The sequence below is a fragment of the Argiope bruennichi genome, chromosome 10 (assembly GCF_947563725.1).
Source record: "Argiope bruennichi chromosome 10, qqArgBrue1.1, whole genome shotgun sequence".
In the NCBI taxonomy this organism is placed as follows: domain Eukaryota; kingdom Metazoa; phylum Arthropoda; class Arachnida; order Araneae; family Araneidae; genus Argiope; species Argiope bruennichi.
The window spans coordinates 1,755,545-1,780,287 of NC_079160.1; the positions used below are offsets into that span (position 1 = coordinate 1,755,545).

A 24,743-nucleotide genomic window follows, 5' to 3' on the forward strand; every position below is an offset into this window, starting at 1 on the left:
TCAGTTGGTTTTTATTCTTTTATATGACATTTTTGAGATAGGCCAACATTTCCAGAAAGAAAATTTTTTTTTTTTTTGTCTTCTATATGAACCTTGATTAATATGAGTTTGATATCTTTGCTATAAAGAATGAGAGGAATTTATGAAAGAGTTAATCACTTTACAATGCAATTGGAACAAGATTTTGTATAAATATTTAAAATAAATTATTGAAACCATGAATCAAGAAACCTTTTAATTAAATAAATGTTGGTTTGATGATACCTATAATTTGATGTCACCTAATTGATACTGATAATTTGATGTCATCTAATTGATACTGATAATTTGATGTCATCTAATTGATACTGATAATTTGATATCAACTAATTACATACTTCATTGTTTTTTATTATATACGAGTTAAAATTTTTGAATGTTTATTCTAAAGAGATATTTCATCCTGTGAGCCCTGACCGCCCGAAATCGTCTACTTCAGGCGCTTTGGGGCGGTTAAATGGGTTGAAAAGAGTTTAAAGGAGGACTCGTCGATTAATACCTTTCACCCCTTAAATTCATTTAACCGCCCGAAAGCGTCTGAATCAGGCGCCTATCGAACGGGGCGATATCGGGGTGTCAGTACTCATGGGGTTAAAGCAGATTGTATGTAAAACTGGAAATGCAAAATATCATATGTGCATATATATATTGTAAATAAAGAATAAGCATGCAATTTAAACACATCAAATATTTTAATAAATTTTACCCTGAAGTTATGACTAAGATAGTTTTGTGAAAGGATTAAACTATAGAATTCTGTTAAAATACTTTTTTTAATGCAAAATACAATTTCCTATGTATGAAGTCTACAATGGAATACGAATTTCAGAAAAATAACTTTGATTTAAAAATTATCATTATATAAGATTTTAAAGCAGGGAGCACATAGTAATATGAACTATTACTGAATAACTATTATTTAATTATTACATAATTTAAGCAAACAAAATTAATTTGTAACTCACGAACTACTGAAAATTTTGGAATGGAATTTGACACTCACGTATATATAAAGGCATATTGGGAGCAAAATATTAAAAAATCTCTTTCCGTAAGGGAAAAATTCCGCGATACTAACAGTATGCTAATAAACTTAATTAATTACTTTTTCGACCTATATAAACCTGTTTTCTTGATAATTTTCATCGACACCAAACAGAACATGAAAAGTCATAAACATCACGAAAACTCAGATTTTTATTTTCATAGCCCCGCATATGAGAGTAATGAGAAACCGTATATGCATTTTTGGAGATAATTTCTTCTAACGATTGAAACCATAATTCGAATTATAACATAAAAAAGAAAGGATTACAATTTTAGTAATAAAATGAACTACCAAATTGAAATTGTTGCGACTTAACTTATTGCATTTATATGTATGTTAACGTAAAGACAGATAGTTAGTTTTCTGATGGTTCTAAATATGATAGGTATCTATATTTTAGATTCTAAATCATATTTTATCCATCTAGCTTTTTATGTTTTGAAATTATCGTGTTCACCTGTACCTTTCAGTGAAATCAATTTCATTTCCAGTCAATTCAAGATTTTAATGTTATAGTAATACTTTTTATTGCTCCAGTTATTTTATTTGTTTTCAGGCACTTAGTAACTATACTAAATACATTTATTTTCGTACATATTCATTGTTATTTATTTTAATTAGGAGGAAATTTCCAAAATAATAACTAATCAAGTTTAATACATTGTCATGCACTGAGTTTTTGAATTGGAAGTATGAATATTCTTTAAATTTTCTAAGCATTGCTTGTGACAATTCTTTAGAATACTCATGCTGAATACATTCTCTCACATCTTCTTTCATTTTCGTAGCTCTATTTTTATAAAGTTGATAGAAAAATGACGGAAGAGCTGTATTTTTTATTACTTTATTGCTTAATAAACAAATTTTTTCAACGTCTTCCGGTTTACAGACTGCAATTTTTAAAACCCAAAGTGAGGAAATTAAGAAAATTCGCATCTTGGCAAATTTTATCTTCATAACCTGTCAAATGGAAAGATAAAATTTTTTCTGAAGAGAAAAATATTTGCATGAAAGTCAATTTAAAGTATTAATTTAAAGTGTTATCAGTGGTTTTCATGAGTTACGATTTCTTCAAATTTCCACATCATATCAACGGAGATATTTTATTGTAATTCGAGGAATTTTGTCGATCTTCACTCTAATATTCATGATAATTAAAATATATTTTAAATTCGCAATCTTAACTTTAAAAAAAAATCGCAGCTAAACTTAATGTTAACAGAAATAGTCTTCCTGAAACTTTTTCGTATACTCTCTAATAATGATGTTATCATCCCTCCTCCTACCACAAAAATGGACCTTAATACAGGTCGTAAACATCACGCGTATTCAAATTTTTATTTTCAAAGTCCCGTAAACGAGAGTATTGTGCTTCTTGATATAGCCATGCAAACTGCGTATGTATTTTAGGAAAGGTTTCTTCTACCGATTGGACCACGAATCCCAAATATAACAGAAAAACAGGATTGCAGTTTTAATAACAAAATTACCTACCAAATTTCATTCATTTTGATTTAAGTTATCGCATTTCGATATTATTTAAAATATGATATGGAACTATATTTTAGGTGGTTTCTATGAGATCTTATAATCTATCTCTCTACGTTTTGTACTTATCGTGTTCACCTACACTCAAATAGCCATACAGACTTCCTGAGCATGAATTTCATTTCAAATTTTATAGAAATCAATAAATTTAGTATAAAAACCATGCACCAAATTTTGTACATGTAGATAGCACATACAATTATAATTATCGAATAAATAAATAAACAAAATAAAATTTAAGTAAATTGAAAGTCATGGTTTTGATTACTGTCTACGTGTCAGATCTTCCCGAGGTTTATACTAAATTTGAAGATTTCATTAAAATTTTGAACGAAATCCAGTCTTAGGAAGTCTGTAGGGCTACTTGAGTACAGGTGAACACAAGAAGTAAAAAAGCGTAAAGAGTTAGATAGTAAGGTTTTACTTAAAGCACCTAAAATATAATTCTTTGTACATCACAAACATAAACAAAATCCTACGAAATCAGGTTTTAAACACTAGCAATAAACAAATAGCCAACATTTAAAAAAAATACAATAAAGTTTTTATTTATTTAATTTTTTTGTAATTTGTTTTTAGTTTTTATTTTCTCATTGAAAAAAAGAATAATAAAGAGTAAATATTACAATCTTTAAAAAATTTGACTCTGAGATCTTGACGAATCTCTCCGTTTTAATCTGAAAACTCAATTTTTTCAATTGAGTTTGGAAAGATCTACTCAACGAAGCAGATGGAGATCTTCGAGAATCTCGAATAAACTTATTAGAAAACAGCAGATGACACTCTCATTATTTATTCGTGGTCATATCAGTGCGTTTATTTTCCAGCAATGTCGGCAGTTTCTTCTGTCTAAAGCATCTCGCATCATTGATTGTTTAAATTTTGCGAAAGACCCAACCTGTTTCATCGACTTTTTAGAGGGTTTGGGATTCATATAAATGATTTAGCAAATCATTTGGGAGGATAAATGAACTTTTTATTACGTTTGTCTGATAATACATAACCTTACCTACATTGGAACAAATAACAGATATAAATTTTAGAACAGTGAAAAGTCGTTTTCCTGCAAGAAACGGTAATCCGGAGAAAAAATACTTTTATCCGTGTGAAAAGAGACATTTTATCTCGAGCACACTACGCAGCCAACGTATTTCAGATTCTCATCCTCTTCGCAGCTCGAACAGAAGGTCAAGACCGGGGACAATACCGCAGTACTGCCATCTGCAAACTTCTGGTTACCTGCCGGAATCTGCCCATCAGGGTCTTTGTCCAGGCAGATGAAGGACGATCCCGTTCCGGCATCGCGGCTGCTCATCAAGTAGCCAGAGTACTCGAGTTTCATTTTTTCCGGGCACTCCGTTCGGCCAGAAATGGTGTAGGCAACGGTGGCGTTTTCCAGTTTGCAGAAGGCACACAGAGTTTGTGCAGATTTCTTGTCGGGCAACTCGTACAGCAGTCCGTTGATTTCGGAGAGGACGGTGGAACTCACTTTCTTCGGAACGAGGCTAGGCTTGCCGGCAGGGAGGCACTCAATGTTTCCTCCATTGCCAAAGTCAACCGGAGACGTTCCAGCGTAGCCGATAAAGAGCGGTTCAGGGCTTGGCAGTGTGCAGTTCAATCTGCCCCAATGTACGTAGCTGGAGACTGCAGTTGTGTAGGGAAACCAGAAGAATGGCTTGTTTTCCTGCGAAAAAGTATTTCGGGAGAGTTTACTAGAAACGGATTTTAAACAATAATTTTATTAAAATGCTGAAAAATTGATTTTTTAAAAATCTTTTTATTCTTAAGATTGTTTTAATTCAAGTATCTCAGAATGCTCGAATTTCTCTCTCCATTTCCTCAGAAAACGCAATGTCAGACTGTCTTCTTAAGGAGTTATTATATAAAAAATGTTTTCGATTAGCTAATAGCTATTAAGCAAATGTATGTTCAGATATCTTGAGTGTTCTTAGAAATCCTCACTACCCCTCAAATCCATCTGGGCCACCAACTCTTACGAACAAAACAGACTCTTGAATCAAACTAATTTAACGAACGAAGAGGAATTTTGTAGTGATATCCAAGCAACTTGGGTTGACTAAGTAGCTTCATTGTACAGGTATTTGTGACCTTTTTGTATTAATAAAGTTAATAAGTTTCTACTATTTGATCAGCAATGTAAATGCATTCTACTTTTTTAAAAAAAAATTAGGCATCGACTAATGAGCCAATGAACAAAACATTATAGGTAAATTCTGTATTTATAAATTGTTATATAAGTCGAATATCAAGTATAAAATTCTTCCTGCTGTTAAAAATATTGTTTAGCTATTATTGAGAAAGTGATCTTGTGGGGCTCTGGAATTTAAAATTCGTACAGTAAAATTTTACAACTGCAGATATTTTGAGCTTGCTATTTGTACTTGGTTGTTTTTAAAGGACATTCAACCTATTCAACGACGAGCAGCAAATTCTATGTAAATGTCATTTAGAATTTTCAGATTTAAAAACAAGACAAAGTTTTTAAAGATAAATGAAATATTCGATGGAATAAGATATTAGGCATATTTCACAACTTGGAAACTATCATGGAATTTCTTTAAAACTGATCAAGAGACACCAGCAAACAAGATCTGCACAGGCAGATCAAAATTTAACAAAAGAGTAGGAAGCATATGTTTTTCCCGACATGCTATCGAAGTCAATTCAAGAATTTTTCGCCTTGGAGACGACGCAAGTTTCCAGGGCTGAAATACCAATCTTACGACGGTAAGCTTTTTTTTTTTTTTTTTTTTTTTTTTTTTTAAATATTGTTTGTGGCAGAAAGCGTGCGTTTTGAGATATTAATTATTATATCATTTACTGAATGTAAAGCACTTGAGATCCCAAGCTTTAGAGTACTTATTGGCTTCAAAGAAAATTGGCTTGAGAATTTGTTGAGACAAAAACTTTAGAACTCTTTTGCGTTATACTTCCTAATTTTGAACCATACTATGACGACTGATCGGCATGCCACTTCCTAGATTTCCGAGATATATAAACAGTCCATCAAACTTATTGCCAGTGAAAATTTGCTTTTAAAAGTTTTGCTCTTGTTTTTTTAAATTATTATCGTTTATTCTTCTAAATTTAATTATTAATTTATTTAAAATACTAAGCAAAATAAACGAAAGCATAAAAAGACAATTAGTGGCTCATTGTTTTTGTGGATGAATAATGACAACGGTTATTGTAAAGTAACGACGATAAGTAATTATTTTCAACTTTTATTTTATTATCGAGGTTTTAAAAAACTCGAAAAACTATTTTGTATTAAACTTCTTAACTTTGAAATATACTTAGAAGACTGCATCGGCATGCCACTTTCTAGATTTCTGAGACATATTTACGAATTTTCCACATTCCATGAAAGAGTGGATTATGAGAATTGCGTCGTATCAGCATAGTGACGTTTGGCATTCGATCTCAGATTTAATGAACATCAGGCTAACATGCGCTAAGACCGAATAGTTTCTCTGTATTTATCGCAAAAATTATTCTTCAGACAAACGCCAGATACTTTGCTGGTAAAGACCAGATACTTTGCTGGTAATTTCCTTTTCGGCTATCATTTGCTATCTTACTGTTTGTTAATAGTTGATTTCTTGACAGACAGAATAGCTATCTGAAATTCAAAAGGTGGCATATTGCCATTTGCTACCTTACTGCTTGTTAATAGTTGCTTTCTTGAGGTAGAAATTGCTTAACTATTTAAAATTCAGAATGTGGTGCATTGCGATGTAATCTAAAGAATATTAAATAAAAAAATGGATAAATAAAAAAAGGTTTAAAAATATACGGCATTAATTATTTGCCTATAATACTTACCACGTGATGTGTGAGGTTCTTGAATTCTCTCGCAAATCTGTTTGGGATGTTCAAACCATGCTCACCATACACTTTGAATGCTTCGTCGAATTGTTCCAGACCTTTTGTTGGATCCAGATTTGAAATCGCTTTCGACATGGCGTCTTTGGCTCTCTTCAGTCGAACATTGTAAGAATTGACCTGAAAAATATTAATCTTACTCTTCAAAAAGAGACACATTTCTGTGAAAAGGTCAACAGAATAAAAAAGGGGGAAATATCGGCAAAATGTTATTTTCCGAAGTAAATAAATATACATAAATGATACAAAAATGTGTTTGAAGATTTAGAACTTCTAAAATTCATTTCACGGACTTCTAAAATGCATTGCAAAATACAAATTTCGAAAGTCTGAATATAAAAGGAGCTGTTTTTCCTTCTAAAAAGTGATAAAAACAGTAAAAATATATTGGAGAATGCAATATGCGGAATTAAGATTAATTTTTTTCCCATTCCACTTGTGCTGCTATAGGTTTCGTATTACTTCAATAAAGTAATTTTAAATATTTAAACAAATGAACTATAAATGTTTAATTGTGGATATTATTTTTGTATCCTTTAAAAAATTAAGATTTCATGTTATTTAATTTTTATATATATTATTAATTATTTTTTTCTTATATGTTTTCAAATTTTAATTTCCCTGAAAAATTTTTTCGCTGTATAGAAGCACTCCGAATCTTTTTTCTAACATCTTTGGAATTGCATTTTCAACAGTGCCTGCTTCCCTTGAGAAACCACGTGCTTATATGCGAATAGTACTGCGAACGAATAATAAATTGTTACTGCTCATGAGCAACAGCAGAGTACCAAGTTGAAGGGGCAACTCTTTAAATTGTTCCCTTCCTGAACGAGAGGACACATATCATTATTTCCTACATTTTATGTGAAGCTCTGAAACTTCAAGCGGAAAATTATATTATGAAATTGTAATATAATGTGCAAAATTGTTATATTTATAGACAGTGACGGAACTTAAGAAAACTTCTGCATCACTTGATAAAGTACATATAAGTGTGAACTTACATCCTTATCCCACTTAGGATCCCAACTGGTGCTGAATTCCCAATCTTTGTATGCGTCCCAAGAGACTCGCAGGTCATCGTATTTATTCGTCGCTTCATTCAACATGCCTTCCAAAGCTCTGCAAAATAATACTCTGCAAATTAATTATCTGTAAGAAACACTTTATTTGCGCAGAAGGTTCTTCAGTTAAATTAAAATAATTCGTTTTGGGTTTCAAGAAAATTAGAATTTCATCCTATAATTCTATTGATCTATGAAATATTTCTCGAATGAAAACATTTTCACAGATTTTTGATTCATTTAGCTCCACTGACATTTCTTTATAATGTTTTCTGTAAACATAGTGAAAAATATTAGAGAATAATTTATGATTCCACTAGAAATAAAGCCACTTGTCATGTCATAATTGAAGGAAGTAATTCAAGAAATGACGCTATCCTTTTTTTCCTAGACAAATTTTGTGTTCTGCAATGCCTTACTCTCACTCATACCATGCAAAACATGCGTAACTTATACTTTACGTGTACGTACTTTACATGCACTTTATCTGCAGATTGACGCGGTGGACACGGCAAAATTCGCATTTGAAATCAGATTTGATTAGAATTGCTGTGAACAAAGATTGTGGCAGCTTTGAGGACCAAAAAATAATCGGAGACTAAATTTTTGTGACTAAAACTCTAAATGCAATATTTACTTAAACTTAATATTTAATTACGGCAAATTGTGAGTTTGGGATTTAGATATCAATTTGACAAGACATGCTCTATTTCAACAGAAAATTTGTATGGTCATTATAAAGTTTGTGTCCAAATGCACATAATAAACAACGTTATTTTGTTGATACTCACGCATTTTTCAGAAAAGCCGTGTAATTCCGATTTAAAGTGGACAGATCGACTATGTCCACTTTGAGAGGGGCTCCCTTTCCACCACCTTCTTTCTTCACCAGTTCCGGATATTCATTCACCAAATCCAGAAGAGCCTTGATGTCAGAGGGAGGATTGAAGATTCCTGTGGTGGCGAAAGTAGAGATGGCCACCGTTGTCTTGTCTTTGATCTCTTCGCTCAACTTTTCCAATCTGCCTGCAATTCAGATTTCTCAATTCAACCACGTGTTGAAAAATGAAATAAAAATTTCACGAAAGGAGAGCGAAAATAAATGCTGTATCTTTTTTTTTTTCTCAATTCCTCGGGTTTTAAAAGGTAACAGTTGCATTAAGAAGTTTTCTATTTCAAACATAAATATTTTTTTAAGTGATGCCTTCAGTTGTTAAACTTAATAAGTATTTGTATCTTATTTTGTGATGGTAGGAAGTATATGTATTCAGACCATGCTGTTTAATGAAAAACTTAATGGTAAAGATATCCTGGCAAAGGTAATTTTTCCAGTCACAGTGGGCTTTAAAGAAAGAATTTAACGCACTGTTATTTTTGTTTTGCGGCGAATCTTAAACCGGCACACAATATTCTTTTCTCAAAGGCATTTTTTTCGCGGACAGTAATATTATTGTTGATTAATAAACTTTTTGCAGATTGTATTATTTAACTGATTTAGATAGGAAAAAAAAGAAGCTTAGCTGAGCTAGGAGAAGGCGTGAGACCCAATTGGAAATAATTTTCAATAGTACCAGGTTTCCAACCAACGTTAACAAGAATCTATATAAATAAAAATGCAAATGTTCGTTTTGTTCAAAATTGTCAATCTTTGAAAGTTCTTTAGCGATTGCTTTGAAATTTCGACACAACGCTGCAATCGAATACGGACGGGTTTTTATATACTAATTACATAGGTGTTAAGCCTGTAAGAGGCAAAACACACACACACACACACACACACACACACACACACACACACACACACACACACACACACACACACACACACACACACACACACACACACACACACACACACACACACACACACACACAGCCCAACAGATGGTGGTGTCATCTGTTGAACCAGATTGTTTAAAGGGTACCATCTGTTGAATGCAACAGTAACACACGCTATACTAATTATTTTACGATTTCAGTGTTTCCGCTTGTATTGTTAAATTGGATTTTCACATATTTCTATTTATTTTCATTTACGCAATCTCTCCTGAGAAGAGTAGGTGTGTTCACTTCTGTCGGAAGAGGATAATTCATCCAGATCCGAATATTTATATGCGAAACATACCTATTCCTGTGGTGGATGATATTCGGTTTTTGGGAGTGATATTCGATAGAAAGCTTACCTTTCTTCCACATGTTTTGCACTGGCGGAAGAGATGTGAAAAAACATTAAATATATTGAAAGTGCTCTCCAAAACATCATGGGATGCTGATCGAACCTCCCTGCTCCGTATTTACCAAGCAGTCATCTTGTCCCGTATTGATTACGGCTGCATGGTGTATGGCTCAGCACGTCCTACTGTTTTACGGCGATTGGACACCATTCACTACACTGCTCTGCGGATCTGCTCCGGAGCATTTCGAACCTCTCCAGTAGAAAGCTTACATGTTATTTGCCACCAGTTGCCATTTCATTTGCGGCGTCAGAAATTGTCTACACTTCTTTATTTTCGAGCAAAATCTATCCCAAATCACCCTATTTGTCGCACGGTTCTTCCTGTTTCTCTTCGAAGGATTTCCGAATCGCGACCTTCCCATATTCTTCCTTTTTGGGAGAGAGTCAAAATCGAATGGACACGTTGGTTGTGCCATCGGATACACTGAGCTATCGTTTGCACAACAGTAGCTCTGTATTTACGGCTGAGCTAGTGGCCATCCACCGTGCTCTTCAAGAAATCTCTTCTTCTACTCAGCTTAATTTCATCATTTACACTGACAGTATGAGTGCTTTAGAAACACTTTCTAATTATCAGATTCAGATGCACCCAGTTGCTGTCCAGATTTTATTCACATTAAGAATCCTACGAAATAGAGGTTTTAAAGTCATTTTTTGCTGGGTTCCGTGGCATGTAGGTATTTACGGCAATGAAAGGGCAGATTTTGCTACTAAATCTGCATCAACCTTTCGAACACACTCACTTGCCTGTTCTGATGCCAAAAAGTCCTTCACAAGTGTGCTCTTTAATAATTGGTAGCGATCATGGGATCTGCAGATCCATAACAAATTACATTCCATTAAACCGACAATTGATTTGTGGCCTGTCCACCCTATACGAGAGGTTGATGTCAAATTGACTCGCCTCCGTATAGGACATACTCGTTTTACACATAAACATCTCCTTTTTGGCCAGGCTATACCAAAGTGCTCCACATGTCGTGTAGATTTTACCATAAAACATATTTTAATCGTGTGCCCCTCCTTTAATTCTTCTCGTTTATACTTTTTAAAATCTTCTTCATTAACTTTACAAGACCTGATGGGTGAGAAATTCCACCCAAACATTTTAAAATTTTTAAAAACCATTGGTCTTTATACTTGTATTTAGTATTTTTTAACTTCTATTCAGGCAATTCACATCAATTCATTGAAATGTTTGTTTTCCGAATTAGTTTTTTTTCATTTATTTATTTATTAACATTATACATTCTTGTCCTTTTAGTTTTATTTGCATTTTTTAATACCTTTTGCTTCTATATCTTGAAATGTGTGTTTATATATATTTTTTTTATGTTTTTTTACCATGTGCTTGGCGCAGCATGGCCAAACATGGCTTTTGCGCCAAAAAAACCAACCAACCAACCAAAAGAAGAATTGTTTGAAAGAGTATTTCACAATATTCAAACCAATACAAGAGTTGTAATTGGCTGATGGTAAATGAGAAAATTTTGCTTTTAAGAACAAAGATTAACATGGAATTAAAATTAAAATGATCTATCAACAATAATTATATTTTTTGATAGATCAATTTGTAACTAATTACTTTAAATTTTGTATAGTCATAAAGAATACCAATACGTGTAAAATTCCAAAAATTTGCCACATAATGAAGTAAATGAAAGTTTTATTACAGATTTTAATGAGTAAATGAAAGTTCTATTACAGAAAGGTATTCCATTAATTATACTGATAGATAATTCCATTACAAAGTACATTAGAAAGAGAATTAAAGTATTGTATATCAGCCGCAAAAGTTATAAAAATAAAAATTTTCCAGATTTAAATAAAAATTCTTATTAGTATCTACACGATACTGTAGAAAAGAATAAATCGTAAATAATAACCGTCATTGAAGTGAAAAGGATAAATTCACGTCAAAGGCTAATATTTCCTGACTATTGTGCTTAGTTATTTATATACTATTTCAATTTGATTAATAAAAGTGTTAAAATTTATAATAAAACTGCATCTTTTTATTATTTCTGCAAGATATTCCGAATGTTTAAAATAAATACGCATAAAAATTTGCTTCAATTGTAAATATATGTGAAAATGAAAGATGCGTAATTCTTTTACGATATCTAAAAAGAAATTTATTGGCGGTCTCTTTCAGTTTAGAGAAAAGAAAACTATTCATTCCAAAATCATATGCTTAAAGCAACTATTTTTATTTGACAGAATATGAAGAATTTATAGATACATCAACACAAATTATGGTCAAAGATGAAAAAAAAATTAAGCAGCAGCAACAAAATTAAACACTGACGAAAACCATAGCGAAATCGAAAATTAATTGTGAATAGTGATTTACTGCATCACGATTCATTGTGAACCACGATTCATCCTCGTAATATCGATAGATCGATATTTTCAAACTCGTATCGAAAAATCTATCTTTCACACACACACACACTCACACACACACACACACACACACACACACACACACATACACACACACACACACACACACACACACACACACACACACACACACACACACACACACACACACACACACACACACACACAAATTTCAAAAATTGGATTTTATTTGGTAAGCGTTATCTCGTTTCGTTGTTAAGAATTTTGTGCTATTATTGCATGTATTTCAGATTGTAGTTTTTAATAATTATACTACCTGTGACGTTTACATCGAGGCTTCCAGAAATGGCGAGGTTGGCGGTTACAGCAGCCTTGATATCTTCCATATATTCATCCTTATTTGCTTTGAGTAGATAGGAAATTATTAACTGACCACCATAAGTGATACTTCTGATGTAGTGAGTACCAACGTTCTTGGATGGTTTGGACTGCCAGTCTGTTCTTACTTTCGTGTAAGACGGGAAAGTCTCTGTTTGCTGAAAGGAAACAAAACATGTCTGCCAATCTCAGAATTTTTCAGAGTGAGAAAGACTTCAAACACGCGTGCAGAATCTCGGCGTTTCTGCACGTGTGTTTGAGGACGGGCGGAGTCATTCGACGTTGTTGCGAGAGCCTCCGTTTCTAAATTTTCAGTCTGTTCCAAACAAAGTGAAGCGTCTCCTCGCATCGCTCATGTTTCGCGCATACATTGGAAATGAAATAAAAAATAACTAAAAATAAAATGAAATGTCTTCCTCGAAATTTTTTATAAATCAAATGTGAGCTAATATCGTTGCCAAATGATGACGAGTAATGTAAGATGATTATCGTTTCATTTATAGATATAAGGAGGGCTTCTGAAATTAAGAATCTCATATGTTCGCTGAAAATTAGAAAGCAGGTACGTCATTTCTTTTCAGACCCTTCCGTATTGTTAGAGTTACATATTTTTCGAACATACTTACCGTCTCATGGTACACTGTGATGAGCATTTCGACTGTGTTCTCTCGATTGACGGTCTTCATCATGTACTTGCCATATCCGCTCAGATCGATGTCCCCCTTCTTCGCTTTGAGAGAAAGATCGCCGTCGATATCCAACAGGTTGGAGGAGTCGGAGGAGGATTGGATCAACCGGTATTGAGATTGAGTGAATGTCTTCGGAATGATCTATGAAAAGAATTGTTAGCAAATAAATCTCATAGTCAAATGTTCAATTTTTCAAATGCATATCTTTATTAATATAGCAAAAGTGAAATTTTTGCAATTTTAATTACTATCGATTTTTAAGATTTTGATTTTTAGTTCATTATTATAAATACTGTGGAAACTTGAAATCAATTCATTCTCGACTACACTGTCAGAAGTGACTGTCAGTGAGTGTCAGGATTGATTAACTGACTATTAAGATATGGAAATATTATATATTGAAAAAAAAAATATTGCAGTAAAGGATTCATAAGTGTACAAAACTTCAAAACTCACACACGTTATTGAAAAGTCCATTAGAAAATTTCTTTTCTTTTTTTTACAAGCTGTAAATAAATGAATAAAAACACTTTACATTACAAGTGAGTAAAACGAATGGCGATGACATTGGGGAAATTATTTTAGACTTGATTTATCTGTAAAAGATTTTGAAAAAAAAATAAAAATAAGATGGTCTTGCAATGATTCACAAAAACATCTTCTTAAAATAAGTTTTTGTAATTTCGATTGACTGTATCTCTACTTTTGTGATGTAATCACGATCCTGCATGGATGGCGCATAATGTGAACAAATATTAGGACTTGATTGCAATGTAAGAACATTTTGAATAGAAAAAATGAAATAAACCTGAGAATACCGAAAGTGTGTAAAAGAGAAAAAGAGAGAGAGAAAAAAAACACATGTAAATTGAAAAAAAAAGTACGTTATTAAGTTAGTATCTAATCTAATCTTTTTAAGTGTGTTTGCTTCAAATCTATTAACGCAACTACATATTTTCATGTTTGGAGAGTTCAATTTAATTACATTAACGTCCCCTTTTAAAGTAAACACTAGAGCTATTTTGGGATGGTTCTCATAATCTAGAACCGCGGCCAGATAACGAGAACGACACTGCCCCCCTCTCCAAATTTCCCCACCACACCAGTGGGAGGACGTTTGGCCCCTACAGATTTAGCTTGCACTAGAACCGTGTACACAACTGCCCTAGAACCTGAAACCCTCTGGTACCGAAGCCGAGACCTTACCACCGGGCCACCGCGACCCCATTGGAGAGTACAGAGACTGGCACTTAAGGCTGGTTGCTATTTGTGTTTTGTTTTTAAACATAAGATGAAAATAGACGAACAAAATGATTGGATTCTTCATGGAATGTCTTATTTAAAGGTATTTATAACAGTAAAAACACTACCAAGTTATCAAAAAAAAAGAAAAAGAATGATACTACCTGGAGGTTTTTAGCAATATCGTTCGGGTCAAAAATGTAGGTGTGTTGCAATTTGTAAGTGTCGAAGTTAAATGCCAGGCCAAGTATGGCTCCGGCGACAATCGGTATGATCATTGTGGGCGGATTTCTCACCTGAAAAGAATTTCATATATATCTTCAGAGGAAAAAAAATAATCCATTCTATTGTTTAAACAAATCTGTTCGAAGAGCACTTTCATAAGCAATTCTCATATATGTTAATGAATGACAATTAGCCAGCTTAGACACAAGAAGTTCTACAAAAACAATATCTGAAATACAATTTTTAAAAATAATTTTCTTTCAATGCAGCCCAAAAACTTTGAGCTGTCATTACCTGAGCAGTATTTGAGAGTATTATCAAAGAATTTATTTTCTATGAATGATAAAAGCAAATTGCAGACATGAAATCAAATGTGTTTCCAGAGAAAAATATGAGGCTGAAAAATAAAGCGAAAAATATGAAATAAAAAAATACGCAGACGGGGAAAAAATCCTGAATTCACCGAGCGCCAGACTTGAGAACACCAACTCCTCAGTTTGAGGGCCATTTTTTACAATGTACATACATTTCATCGAAATATTGCATAGAACCACTCGAGGTACGAATTTCCAGAGCTATTTGGTGTGTTACATTTCTCACCCATGCAGTGGTTTATTTTCTGTATTTATTATTACTTTCATTTCCGTCAATGAACGAACTTTCAAAATAAAGTTAAAAAAAAATTTGGTTGGGCTGTTGGAATAAGAGGGGGCCGCAAGCGGATCGACTTAAAAACTTTATGTTCCTATTTGCAAATAAATAAGTTCATAAAAAATTTAAATATTATGAAGGATAAAATATTAGAGCAATATTAATAATTTATCCAGATCATTCACTTAGTTATTAGAATATTTTTTAAATGAAGCTATTATTGTGAAGCCATGAGAGATGAATGAAAATCTCTCTCTCTATACATAACGCAAACATACGTGGCACAGAAATCGCTCTTATTACTTATTGTCGAATGACGACATTTAAAAGGAAACAAAAATTGCTGTACGAACATTTAAGGCGGCTTCTCACAGCTATTCTAAATTCAACATTTCACTAAGTAAAGGTGCTGCAAATGGGTGTTAGAAATGAACCGGAAAGAATTCGCGCAAATAATTCATCCAGTCTGAGGAAAAATGTAAAAGAAATATGCGCCAAACAGAAAGTTCAATCGGGCGATAAAATAGGCTTAATCGCCGTCAGATGGGTAATAGAATAACTTACTTATGGAAATCGATGATCTCACTTCCATAACTATTATTTGATAAAAATGGATTTTGCAACTGAACCTTACTAATAATATCAATTTTATTTCTGTTCAAGTTTTTCTTTATTTTTGATGATCATGAATTTAAAAGAAAATAGGAAATTAGTTTAATATAATGAAAATCGAATTCATCCATCAAAATATTTAATCGTGTGCTTTCACCATTCTTAAATTTAAGATTAAAAAGCTCTCTTCAGATATTAAATACCAAATAGAATTTTTACTTCTGTTGTTATTTCGTTGTATTTATAATTAATAAAACTTTATAATTTGCAACGAATTGATTCAATAATAGTTGTATACATTTTGTAAAATAAAAATCGTATAATTTTAGCTGTATAAACTAACAAGCTGAAATTTAAAGAAACGACGCATTCCTTGTTTTAACCGTTTAAGTTATTCTGGGTAAACGAAATTGGCCGCCAAAGGCGGCTATTTAATACATATTCACAAAGTTTATAAAATTAAATTTACTGACTAAAATAAATCATTAACAAGTTAAAAATGTGCGGAGATGTGAAACTACTTTGACCATCTTATTAAAAGAACAGCTTCATTAGCGCGCATTGCCTAGGACGCAAAATACCTAAATGAGCCACTGTTAAAAATGAAAACATTTGAATTCCTGGGTTTGTAGCAGTTTTACTGAACTGATGGATTGACCATGCGCGAATAAAATCATCTAGAATCTGCTTCGAATGGCATTCAAATGCTTCTTTAAAATATATTTGAATACTTGTTACACTCTCTTCAAAATAAGGATCCTTTTAGAAAACATTCAAGCACAGAGTATTGAAGCATATTTCATGATCGTGCTAGTAACATTTTTGAAAAAAAAAAAAAAAAAAAAACTTTTTCACATATTTTCTAATAAAGATGTCCTCGCATGGCATTGGCATATTGCAGTTACAAATTATGCACCTTTGGCGTGAATTTAGCATTTTTACAAAATCTATCGTGTGATCCTTGATGACTTTTTTAAAGATTAATACTTGGCATTCGGTTAATAGTATCTACAAATGGAATTTGTATTGAGGACGCGTGTCCACCAACCGATTGAAACAAATATTTAATACAGAACTTCGCAGTCAAAAAACAAACATCAAATTTGATATATTTGAGTTATCGCGTTTACATGCTTTTGAAAGTAGAGACCGACAGATGATCTACGAATTTTGTCCATCTAGTTTTCTTCGTTTTGTAGTTATTTCCTTAACCTACAACCTGAAACAGACTTCTTCTGAACGGATTTTGCTCAAAATTTGATATAAATCTACAATTTTGGCGTGATTTGGCTCAAAATGTGATTGATATCTACATTTTAGATGTTAAATCTGTGCATAAAATTTTATGTATCAAGTTTTTTTCATTTTGTAGTTATCACATTAAGTTATATTTGATGAGCTGGAAAAACAGATTTTCGGAAGGGATTTTGCTCAAAATTTGACATAAACCTGCAATTTTTGTGTGAAGGCCTTATACCAAATTTCCTTCACCTAGCTCAAATTGTTTTTGAGTTATATTTGTCACATATCAACAGATATACATAATACCAAAAAAACCTTTTTTTTTTTAGCTCAAGGAGCTCTAAAATACTTAGATCCACCAAAATCGCGATTTTTTTTAATCATTGTTATACTTTCCTTATACTTCATATGCTATAAAATGAAAACTTTGAAAATACGAGTATGCATTTTGAAGGAAACTCTTAGTGTTATTCTGACTGGAGTAGTAATACAATGGAAGAAAAAAAACTTCCCATGATATTGCATCCATACTTAGTAAAAAGAATGCGAGGAGCACAATTCTTTTCATAATCAGTTTCATTTCATAACAGAATAATTTATAAGGAAAACAAATAGAAAATAAGTTAAACAGTAGGTTCTGATGTAACAAATGCATTTGCATACAATTACAATTTTCTGCTTCTGCTAGGGTTTCAGAATTCTATATTCACAGCTTGGAGGAATATCTCCGGTTGTGCACAAAATAAAAACAATAACATTAAAGATAGAAGGAACTGATTGCAATTAAAATATTGCGCATCTACTAATAAACATTAATTACTTGAAATGAGTGATACACATTTCATTTAATACAAGTCCTCATATTGGTCACAACTCCTCCAAGAAAATTGTCTTTTGCTGAAAACTAACGAAAAAAAGAAACAATTAAACAGCTAAATCAAGGATATAGGGTGATCGATCAAGTTTTTAAGTCCTTACGGCGAATTAAGGAAGTTACAAAAATAGCTCATAAGATAAAGGATGTATGCTAAAGATTTCAATTAAAAATGAATGCTATACCATAATAAAAACAGGGTACAAAGTTTCACGGAGTTTTAACTGTAAAATTGGTTACAATAGATCAGCAGCTTTCTGCGATTTGAAAAAGGATTCGTCCAAAAATTATTAAGTGTCCTCTCCGATATTATCCTGCACTTTTTAGAGTTAAACAACAAAGGGAAATTTTAGCAAAGAAAACAATAAACAACAACAAAAAAAATCTGAAAAACTTGATGGGAAGAGATGAGGCCTTTCAGTTTTATCATGAGATCCTTTTCAAGTCACAGAAAGTTCATAATTTTAATCTCAAATATCTCCGCCAATTTTGCAGTCTATAAAACTTTTTCTTGTGTTTTTTTGTGGTATAGCATACATTTTTTTTTCTAAATGGAGGTTTTAGCCGATCCTTTATTTCTTGTAACTTTCTTATTTTTTCGTCGCTGGGTCGTCAGGGTCGCTGTAACCTGACTCAGTAAAATAATATAATACTAACTATAGATACAAGTTATATCCCTGGCTATTTTGAATTTAAGGGGCTTAAAAGGACTTTACCAATCACCCTGTATATTGCACAGGTCAACGGGTGGTTTATCAAGCTAGTCGTTATTACAAATAATTCGGGTTTCTTTAACTGTTGTTATCGGAAGCATTGCCTATGGGTAAATGGAGATCTAAAGAGATGATAACGTCTTTTTCTTGAAACTACCTATAGAAATAGAGAAAATAGAAAAAAAAGTAATTTCTGAAAAAAAATCTATCTTAAACTTGTGAAAAGAAAAGCTTGCAAACTTATGAAATTTGAAATCTAATAATAGTTACACTAAAACTCTAACATAATCAGATTCCGTCCAACGTGTGATTCCGCCCTACCAGCGATTTCAAAAAATTTGATTCCATTACAATGGCACTTACTTCCGTTAATCATATGCAAAATGCCTTCCCAATAGTGAAATGATAGACATGTTTCAAAACAGTGCGCTAAAATTCATTCAAACGCCATAAAGAGCATTAATATAATTGTTAGTGATATTCAGGAAATACACCCACTTGACATTGTTGAAAAAATCCATGGATATCAGAAATTCTGGAAATCGGAAGAGACAAATACTTGCATTTTTATGACACAGTTGAGGAAAACATTTCGGAGCATGACATAAGTGAAGATGCGTCACTTGGAAAAAGAGAGGGACGCGAAATGGTCACTCACACACAAAGTTTAAACGAAGTCTATTATTGATAGTTTTTAATCGAGTCTTTTTTCTTAACTTTTATGTTTGACTTCCTTGATTGGACTATAATTGAATTGGGCTTATTGACTATACACTGATTTCTACTGTTTTGAATTTTCTTTTGTATCGGTTACTTTTAGTTTTAACAATATATTCTCTCAACTTTTGAAAAAAGCCCCATTCATTTTTACCCGCAATTTTATGCATTAACTTATACATAGTGTAGATTAGCTGAAACCTGGTTCTTGTGCCGATAAATCAAAATCTTTTTAGTGCTTTTCTCAAAAGATAATAATTAAGAGCAGAAAATAACAATTATTGTGCATAAAATAGTTAATCCTTCTGCTCTGTATCTAGAAAAAATACGCCAATCAGACAATCCATGCTTTATAAAAGGCATATTTCATTCTACAGAATTCCTGAATTAGCCTTTAACAGGTACCTAAAGGTAAAAGCGATTCTGAAGAGCTTACCTGTTGTTTAGTGAAGAAAGACTGCCTGATCTTATGAGAGGAACCCCAAAACACCGACTGTCAGTCGGTGAAAAACTTGAATAGTCGGCTGAGCTTTGATTTTTTTTCCCGATAACTTAAGCAAAACTTTTCATATCATCAGCTTTTCATTGGTTCCAGGATTTCTTTGCTTTTCTAAAGTTCTCATGTAACAATGTTAGCTGAAAGTTGCGTAAAATGATCCCATCGGCTGTCTTAGAAAGCGCTTTTACTGCTTACCTCTTGTCTGCCGCCGAATGATCGCTTTATCATCTCGTGAGGATTCATATCAAATGACTAGGACGCGCCTTTCGGTTTTGTTATTCACACAAGCAGAAAAAAGAGAGTTGCGCAACGTATTGTATTCAAGTCAAATAAAAAAAATTAGATTTCTTTACTAATAAACTAAACAATGATAATTTTTTGGGGGGTGAGTCAAAACATAAAAAACAAGAGAGTGATTTATAAATGTAAGAATGTGACGTATTTATTGTAGATACCATAAATAAATCGGGATTTTAATGATATTCATTATTTAATTAATTAATATCTTTGTTTATCTTTGTATCTTATTTTAATATCTTTGTCACATAGCTTCAAATGTCTCACTTATGTTTTTTTTGGTAAGATCGCCTTTTTAAATAAAGAAAATTGAGTAATAAAAGTACATATTTACAGCTTATTAAAATTTAGTATTCGTTTTTAATTTTTAATGCTTCATTCGTTCCTTAATTCATTATAAATATTACGGAAATTTGCAATAATCTTTTTTTTTTCTCTTATTCTCATTACTTGGTGCAGTCCCTCATACAAAATCAACATTTAATTAAACTTAACTTACTTTAAACCAACTTTAACTTATTTTTTTGAATAAAAACAATTGAAAGAAAAATGACACAGAAATGAATTTGGCATCCTTTTAAAGAAAAAATCTTGAATTTTAAGACTGAATAAAAAATAATTTTTTTCCTATTTAGTTTTCTTCTATGTTGCTATAGAGGAAAACCAATATTTCGGTTAACTTCTAATCTTTAATTCATTTTGGCACTTTTAAGCATTGACAATATTCTTTGCCATGTTTTGAGTAATGAATATGCACATTTAGGATTTGATGTGAAACGCATTTGTACAAAGATGTGCCCGTCCATTATCCGTCAATAATACCTCCGATGTGACATCAAATAGGAAAACTTGTTGTAAAAAAATCTCGTAGACAATAACTGAATGATATGAAGTAAGAAAACATTATTTGTTCTAAATTAGATGTAACTATATGATAACATTAAGGATCTCTATCTTCTCTATCCATAACAAATCAAATCAAAATGAATCACTAAAATTTTTTTGGAATTTAAAATAATAATAATTACAGCCTTTAGTTAATTATTCTTTGTTGAATCTACCATAAAAATATAAATAAAATTTAAAGTTTGCGATCATGTTTAATTTTTATTCATGCTTAGTTTATTCGCACAATATAAAATCCATTAATTTAAACATTAAAAGAAAAACTCTCTTCAGTTACTAGACGTCAAAACAGAAGATGAAATTTCGCATCTGATAAGGACTGAAACCAAAAGGGGGGGATATTTTTAACTCCGCCCAGCGTAAATGATGGCTTTGGATGATTATATATTTTGATTATCCCGTTTCGTTCTTTTTCCCAATGTATCCTCGAGTCCGCAGTTATAGGAATTCTCAGCATAAAGAACACAGTTCAAGGGAGGGGTTCAAGCATATTTTGAAAGAGCCGTATGAGATAATTCAGAATATGATTTAAGTGCTGATAACCGATTACAACACGTTTAAAAGAAAACTATCACATGAACAGATGAACATGAGCATACCTAACATTTCGTCTTTTGACAAGGTTTCATAAACTTAGCGACCGTGATGACCGATATTGAGGTTAGAGAGAATTTATTTAGGTTAGAGAACCGATATTTAGGTTAGGTTATTGAGAAGATGAAAGCAATAGTGGCTAAATGCGCGCGAATCGTTTTTTTTTTTTTATGATTAGAGGAGAAGATGCAGTCAGATTATTCAGATGGAAATGAATGGAATGGAATGGAAACACTGCACAATATACAGCTAACAGTCTTGTGAGATAATACATGCCACAGCCGAAATGATATTTATTTATACTGAAATGCAATAGGCTAAAAATCTTATTCTGAGCGAAATAATTTCTGAATAATTAATGTAAAAAGAGGTATTCATGAGGAGTGAATTTTGCAAACTGCTCATTTTTACAACATTCCTCGGTTGTAAGCTTACAAATTGCCGACTATCATTGATAATAGAATCCATAAATCGTTGAAATTCCATGCCTTTGGTATCAATAATTCAATTTGTCTTTTACCTGATTTTTTCACTTTTACTATACTCACTCACTTAACTATAAACGTAACTTTTTTAGCATTCTTTATTGAAAGCAATTTTTTTAATAATTCATAGTATACAATCATACCTGAATCTTTTTCGTATTAAACTGGCAGAAATTATTGCAGAAATTTTGGTTGGACAATAGAGCATTCCCAAAAATGTACTGTGCGAGGGACCCCCCTCAGCTGTGCCGCCGATACAACCAATTCATGTAACGCCTAAGTTGCATGCCATTTGGCTGCTTGTGAAAGTGTGGAGGGTGGGGGGAATCTCATATGTAGTAGTGAAGTGCCGCTACAGTCTATTTAATTTTGTGTAGTAACTTCGTATAGAGTATTTTATATTCTAATTAATTCGGCTATTCGTAGTTACATTAAAACATTTTAACATACACACACACACACATACGCAAACACATATTTACATATATAAGCATAACAGATAGGCATACTTCTTTAAAATAAGACGGTAAATTTTAAGCAAGCGTCTCTTGCGTCTCTGTTTACTTGTTACCATAGAGCAAGTGTGTCGGTGACTAAAATGCTTTTCTTCCATATATTATGCGCATTTAAAATTTCATGTTTTTATGTGCAAACTTTGTAGATATATACTTATTTTTAAATTTAAAGGGACTGATCACAGATTTTGATAGAAATATTTGTTTGAGAAATGCACAGGATTGTAACAAACTATTTTACAAATACACATAATACTTATATAGAGAATTATAAAGAGATGCACGAGACTCAAGTAAATTAATCTTTGTAATTATGTCAGTTTTGCAACAGAGTGCATATACAAGGTGATCAAAATTAAAACACACCCTACTCTGAGCTCTCTATTTAGCGAACTACTCAGTGAAAAGGCTCCAAAACTGTTGAACATACTATTCAAGACATGCGGAAATGGATTACATGAAAAATGTTCAAAAACACTTTTACATGGCGCTGTACAACAAAAAATATGCTGAAAAGACACAAATAACCACACAAAAAAAACACATGCGATCTGAAATTTTTCCTGTTTAATTTCTATTGCTGATATGAAAAGAAAATAATAAAAAAAATATATATATACAAAATTGAAGAAACTTAAACTGTTATTGTAACTGCTTTTGCACTGTAAGCAAAAATTTGCATAAACCCTTAGTTTGCAGATACTGTTATAAGCAGGGAAAAAAAAGGCGGATAAAATTGGAAAAATGTGATTCTTATCAGCGATGGCTGTCACGCTGCCAGAACGTGCTTTGCTTGTGAAGTTGTTTCATGAAAACAAAGGGAATTCTGCAGCTGCGCTTCGAGAGTTTCGTCGACTTAAGAATTTACGCAAATGACCATTATTTCCACAAGCTCTCAGGAGGATGATCACTCGATTCAAGAAAACTGGAGGTCTTAGAGTTCAGCCGGTTCGAGGGCGCAAATCGACTCCTTCAGATGTTGCCATCGATATTGTTGAACAATCAATAGATAATATTGTAGGCTGTAGTAGTGCATGTACAGTGTCACGGCACTTGGGTATTCCCTACACTAGAGTGTGGGACGCCATGAGAAAATCGGGGTGGAACGTACTGAAAACGTCTTTACAATCAGCAGTTGCTGCTCATTGATTGGAAGAAGCGACTGACCATTGCATTGATATTTTTGGATGCATCGTGGCCATGGAAGATTCTATGGATCGATGAAGCACATTTCCATTTAAGTGGAACAGTCAACACCCATAACCGTCGCATTTGGGACATGGAAAATCTCTCGTACCTTCCAAGAGCTTCCACTTCACTCACCGAAAGTTACAATCTGATGTGGATTCACAGCCACATTCATTCCTGGATCTTTCTTTTTCGAAGAGGCTACACGCACTGGGCTTGTGACATGCACCGTGACTGCCAGGAAGTACCAAAACATGCTCGAAAATTTTGTCGTATCTCAAATGCAACAGCGCAGTGTCTTGATTAAATTACTTTTATGAAAGATGGAGCGTCTCCAGACACTGGACTCTGTGTATAGAAGTTTCTTTAGCAACATTTTACTAATGATAGAGCAATTAGTCTTGCGTTCCCGACCACCTGGCCATCTCCTTCTCCAGATCTTAATCCCTGTGATTTTTATCTGTGGGGATACTTAAAAAATCTTGTTCATCGAGGACGTTTTGTAACTTTGGCAGATTTCAAAGACAGTATCACTCTGCTTGTGAGAAGCATCATAATAGACCAATTGCGATCCGTAGTTGAACAAGCTGTCTACAGAATGCAGATTTTAACATCTTGAAGAAGGGAACCATATTGTACAGTTTTCCCTGCATCGATAAGGTCCTTGTGATTGAATGTTTTATATGTTCGAATAAAATGTACTACAAA

The 24,743-nt window shown here is 32.7% G+C and overlaps 1 protein-coding gene across 1 annotated transcript; it reads right to left on the minus strand.

Annotated features, from left to right (window-relative positions):
• Positions 1–3,739: 3,739 nt before the first annotated feature.
• On the minus strand, positions 3,740–20,119 carry LOC129989266 (uncharacterized). Its single transcript, XM_056097672.1, has 8 exons — positions 19,988–20,119; positions 14,682–14,813; positions 13,213–13,416; positions 12,525–12,744; positions 8,397–8,631; positions 7,546–7,663; positions 6,482–6,661; positions 3,740–4,319 (listed from the first exon to the last, which is right to left on the minus strand). Exons 2-8 carry the CDS (start codon positions 14,793–14,795, stop codon positions 3,756–3,758), a joined length of 1,635 nt encoding a protein of 544 aa, XP_055953647.1. The 5' UTR covers positions 14,796–14,813; positions 19,988–20,119; the 3' UTR covers positions 3,740–3,755.
• Positions 20,120–24,743: the final 4,624 nt, after the last annotated feature.